The 6,000-nt window shown below is 34.3% G+C and overlaps 1 protein-coding gene across 1 annotated transcript in view; it reads left to right on the top strand.

The window, feature by feature from the left end:
- Tinag (tubulointerstitial nephritis antigen) overlaps positions 1–6,000 on the top strand; it is an 85,146-nt gene that overhangs the window by 33,071 nt on the left and 46,075 nt on the right. The window contains exons 5-7 of the mRNA XM_005347605.2: positions 644–767; positions 2,636–2,786; positions 5,293–5,473. Of these exons, the coding sequence (XP_005347662.1) occupies positions 644–767; positions 2,636–2,786; positions 5,293–5,473 (456 nt within the window). The remainder of the gene's footprint in view (positions 1–643; positions 768–2,635; positions 2,787–5,292; positions 5,474–6,000) is intronic.

Consider the following 6,000-nt stretch of genomic DNA (forward strand, 5'->3'; position numbering starts at 1 on the left):
AATATCTCCTTATTATGTCACCTAGATGTGTTGAGATAGTAGCAAGAACTGACCCTGTTGGGAATTAAATGTGGGTTTTTATGACATCATGGTACTATATCTTTGGTATTATACACATTTTAAAGTTCTCTTTAATCTTTCAGAATTCATGAATATGAGCACATTAATCTCAGTTTCATTTCTCATAATGATGCAAAATTGAATGATTTCCTGTGTTCATATGAATTGCCCTGAAAGCCTTTGTTTGAAATTCTTTCACCTGACAGTCATATACACTCTCCAAAGGAGGAGAGCTATAGAAGTAACATTCTTTACAAGGGCTGATTTTTCACAGTCTCATATGTCATTTCATGTGAATGAGCAAACCATAATTCAAAATGACAAGGACACTGGTAGAAGGGTCCTTGCACTACATGGCGACCAGAAAAAAGTCTTCAATCCATGCTGTGATTCCCAACATGCAGCTAGCTGCCTTTAAACCCAAGCAGAAAGAAATCCCCTGTAGCTATGCTTCCCTCAGAAGCCTTAATGCATAAAATAATTTAAAATCATTATAAACACTGCAAGAGGGCATGCATGCATCTTTCAGTGACAGTGTGGACATACTTGAAAACTTCTAATATATCTGTCTCCTTTCCCTTAGGCATCTTTTCCTGCCAAAGCCGATCTTCCTGAGGTTTTCATTGCTTCTTATAAGTGGCCTGGATGGACTCATGGTCCGTTGGATCAAAAAAACTGTGCTGCATCCTGGGCTTTTTCCACTGCAAGTAATGACATTATTTCAATCACTTCCTCATAACTTCTCCTCTCTTTAGAGCATGGTAGAGTAGTTGGACAGTTTATAAGCTTGGAGAATGTAAAAAACAGTAAATGGTCAGTTTAAATATTCTGGCCAAAGAAAGGAACCTGGAGGTTACAAATTATAATCTAAATCTTGGACGTTAGTATCTAATGTATACAGATAATGAATAAATTAGCAAAATTAATTTGATTTTGAGTTTAAATTTTAATTCACTTTTATCACAATGTCATCAAGATTTCTAATATTCATATATAAATTCACATAAAATCTTTACATTATTTATTTTTATAAGATTTATAAAACTATAGTTATTAAGCTATTTTAAAGCAAAGTTCAATTCTAGATTAAATCATAGTAGATTGAAGTTTTGCATCTCATTCTATACAAAATAAATCTATAGATTTTAAATTTAAGGTGATATAATATCTTTTAATAAGATTGCTTTCCAAAATAATGTTGATATTCATTTTAAGTTCTAAGAAACATCCCTCTAACAGCTATTTATTGGTCCTAAAGCCAATAAATAAGATATTCTGGTTGATCCCAATATTTGATCTCCGAAATTATCCCCAAAGACTTTTTCACACTTAAGTAGAACCTACAGTGATAATGTCTGGATACTATCGACATCTTCATAGAGCTATGTTCTAGTGCTTTGATGTAGTCCTAAAAGAGCACTCAGGAGCAGGCTAAAGCATCTCAAAATTTCCTACTGAAATGGTCCTCACCCTGATTTTTTTTCTTCTCCTTTTACATTTGACTACATTGTAAGTGTGGCCACACTGTAGTACACTATAGTCACACACAAGTTGATTTTCGCTACCATTGATCCATTTCCCATTTTTCTATGAGGGCAGAGATATGTCATCTCTTTCTTTTTCTATTCTTTGCCAGTTAATGTATATTTATTTTTCATGTTAAAATTTTAAAATAGTATGCATGATATTGTCATGACATTCCAACACAACAACAATAAAACAAAACAAAAAAAGAAGACGTCCACACTTAGTGACACATTTCCTCCAGTGAGACCATATTTCCTAAACCTACCCTAATGCTGCAACCAGCTGGGAAGCAAGTTTTCAAATTCTGGAGACTATTGGAGACATTTATCATTCAAACAACTATGAAATACAGCTAATTACTTTTAATAGTAGTATAGTAATGATGGTTATAACCACAACTATGAATATACTCACCTAGTTACACACACATACAATTATATGCATATATATGTGTGTGTATCTATATTTGTATATATAGAATTAACTACATGTCTACTAAAATAAGATTATTTTTAATCACATAATGAATATAAAAGTTTGCTTTAACTATTTAAGCTATAGTATAATGGATTTGTAGTATCTTAAATTAACAAAAATATGACCTCCAGGGAAGTTGCAACAGAAGCCAATGTAAAAATTAAGGATTTGGTTTACTTTAGTGTATAATTACACTAGATTAATGGATTAATTAAAAATGAATTAAATTATAGTTAATATTATTGTGTTAATATTTTTCATATAAAACATAGATTTATCTGCAACTCTAGGGAAGATGCACTTCCAGGTGCAAGAGTTAGACAATTCAAGTACATTCAGAAAATCTGCTACTTGGCAGGTTTCTGAATGAAAAAAGGGTTCAAATACATATATATATATATATATATATATATATATGCTATACATGAACACAGAACTAGAAAAGCCGTTGAGAAGTGAGTTACTGGAGCAATATCAATTTTGAAATGTAGTTGAGGGTTCAAATAAAAATGTATTAGAACTATGACATCACATGTTATTTTTATATTAATCAGTATTTTGTTTGAAACAGGTGTAGCAGCTGACCGGATAGCAATTCAGTCCAATGGTCGATACACGGCCAATCTCTCCCCTCAGAATTTGATCTCTTGCTGTGCCAAAAACCGCCATGGATGCAACAGTGGAAGCATTGATAGGGCTTGGTGGTTCCTGAGAAAACGTGGGTAAATAACTGTTTGACATGTGTTTCTAGGATTCTTATGCATGTTTTATTTTTACATGAGGATATAGAAAAAGATTGGTTTCAAGATTCTATTTTACAAAAGGAAACTCTAAAAACCATGCCACATCTATATAACCTAAGTAAATGCCACACTTAAATACATATTGCACTTGGCTTCTGCTAACATATCAGTCACTGGAAATAGTGTTGGAAGAAGGTCCACATTTCTGGCTAAATTAATGTGAAGACTCAAAGAAGTATTTGTTCCTGTTGCTCTGAGCAAGATAGTTTTATTGGGTTGTCACAGAGGAAGTAACATTGGTCAATGCCACTGATAAATCTGTTATTCCATCTGGTTATCCATATTGAGGAGTATGGAACTCCAGGAAAAGTCAGATTAAACACAAGAAAAATACAATAAGTGAGCAATTTAGAGTTTTCACGACCCATTTGTTTCTATCCTATTGGATGGAAAATGGCAAGTGGCATTGTTTCAGTCTCATGTAGTTTGATAGCTATATAATATCCTATGTCTAATGTATGACAAAGTTATTAAAGAACAAAGGGAACTCTAGCTGATAGACAGAGATGGTTGTTCTTTATCATATAAGACTAAAGTGCCTGCTATTTCATGGCATCTGATCACAGCCAGTCAGGAGTGAGAGGGATGGCAGGTATTAATGGGAGCTAATACATTAAGTTATTTAATATATTTCACCCAGTAAAGAATTGTTGTGAATTGAAGTTGCCTAATTTGGTATCTTCCAGTATGGTTAACTTTTGCTTGGTCTTATGATCAGATGAAACAGTTGGCTCATCTACAATGCAACCCCTACACCTAGATCTTAGAACAAATTACAGAAGAGGGGCAGAAAGATGAAGAGAACCAAGATGCCTTCTATGAGACAGAATATAGATCTAGTCTATGATATCAGTACAGGGAGTCAGAAACAGGAATATAGCAGGAAGTCACTTGCCAGACATACTAATCCACTGGTATACACTAAATTAAGTGGGAGACTCTATCTAAAAAAGACGAGAATGAAAAGAAACCAAATTCAATCACCATCCTCCATATGTGTAGTTAAGGACACAAGCACCATCACACATGTGGGCACACATATGTCACACACAAACTTAATAAGTGTATATTAAATATATTACACATAATTTGGCACTGCAACCGAACTAAGTATCATTGTGTTTATTTGTTTAGCCCACCATGACAAAATGACATAGACAATGGACATTTTATTCTGGAGTTGCAAAGTCAAGATCAACATGGTGGCTGATTCAGCACATTGGAAGTGATGTTTTCTTGGCTGGCAATATCTACCTTCTCATAGTATCGCCATGTAGCAGAGAAATAGTTTCTCTTCTTATGAGCAGAATAATTGCATCTATAAGTGGCCTATTCTTATGATCTCACTTAGACCTGATTATCTTAAGGTCAAAGTTCAGATATCATTACCTAAGCTTTAGAGATTCAATCATAGCGTTAGTAAAAGAATACATTTCTAATTAAAATAGAATTATATAACTTCCTTTATTTCCTTTTCTTTGTCTAGCCTCTCCCAACTCTCGAATATATAATTTTACCCTGATTACTTTTGTTGCACACACACACACACACACACACACACACGTATTTACACTATGGGATTTATGTACATATACATAAATACAACCTGGTGAGTAGGTTTTTGTTGTTTGCCTGTATGTAATTTCAGGGCTGACCATATTGTCTTTGATAGCCAATAAGAAGGCTCTTCCCTGTGAGAGGCTAATTCTTCTCTCTCAGCACTCATTAGTTGCTCACAGTTCTTTGTCTAGGGCTATGGTCATTTTGGTATTGCTTATTTATATAACTAATTACATGGTTTTCTTTCCAAACTATCCACTTCTCTATATAGTAAGGTAATGTGAAATTTGGAGGCAAATATTTTGGATCCAAAAAACTTATTCATGGTTCAGTTTCAAAATCTATCAATAATAGTTTAATTTTTATATAATACACAACTTAGAACAATTTACTTTATAAATTTTAATATTATATAAAAATTATATTGTTTCCCCATAGTATCATGAACTAGACACTTATTCAATGAAATATTAAGAAAAAAGATAGTGTAATTGAAGTGTTGAGAAAATAAAAAAATCAATCTTAATTCTAAAAGTGAAGTTTTCAGAATATTCCATCAATAAATAATCAAGTAAATGTCTTCATATTAACCTGCATTTATTGCAGGATACTTTTTATCTTCAGGAAATTTCATGCTAAGTATATAATTATCAAAAATGGATTGAAGTAAGAGTTCAAAATCATAATTAAGAGTAAAAAGAGGGAAGATTATAGTATTGTTAGGCTGCTGTGTTATGTAGGTGGCCAACAGTTCAGAGTCATGCAGGCGAATAAGCAGCAAAATCCACAAACTTGACTATAGACAGGGTACTATGGCATTTCCCCGAATACTATCCTGTTTTTTTTTTTTTCTTATTCCTCTTAGACTGGTATCTCATGCATGCTACCCACTTTTCAAGGACCAAAACACTACCAATAATGTCTGTGCTATGGCAAGTAGATCAGATGGACGGGGGAAACGGCATGCCACAAAGCCATGCCCCAACAGCTTTGAGAAATCCAACAGAATCTACCAATGTTCTCCGCCATACAGAGTCTCTTCCAATGTAAGTCTAAACTGCAAGGACTAACGAGGATGCCATTCTCAAACTAGATAACTCTGCTGTTATTCTTACTATTTTTAAATTATTATAGACAAGCAAATGTTGTGTTTGCAGATATACTTTTTTTACTTTTACTGTATTTGTTTATGGTGTGTGTGTGTGTGTGTGTGTGTGTGGTATCTGTGTGTTGTCTGGTTTGAGTGTACTTCACATATGGAGATCAGAAAACAACTTGGCACATCTCCTTACATCATGTGTGTCCTGGAACTGACACTCAGGTCTTCAGGCTTGGTGGCAAATGCTTGGCTCTCTGAAATAACCACTGAATCTCTCTGTCCTGCTCACATACAGTTGTTGCTATTCTTAAAATGCCCATTAAAAACTTGCATTTTCGCCCGGCGATGGTGGCGCACGCCTTTAATCCCAGCACTCGGGAGGCAGAGGTAGGCGGATCTCTGTGAGTTCGAGACCAGCCTGGTCTACAGAGGTAGTTCCAGGACAGGCTCCAAAGCCACAGAGAAACCCTGTCT

Source organism: Microtus ochrogaster, chromosome 5 (genome assembly GCF_000317375.1).
Source record: "Microtus ochrogaster isolate Prairie Vole_2 chromosome 5, MicOch1.0, whole genome shotgun sequence".
Lineage (NCBI taxonomy): Eukaryota > Metazoa > Chordata > Mammalia > Rodentia > Cricetidae > Microtus > Microtus ochrogaster.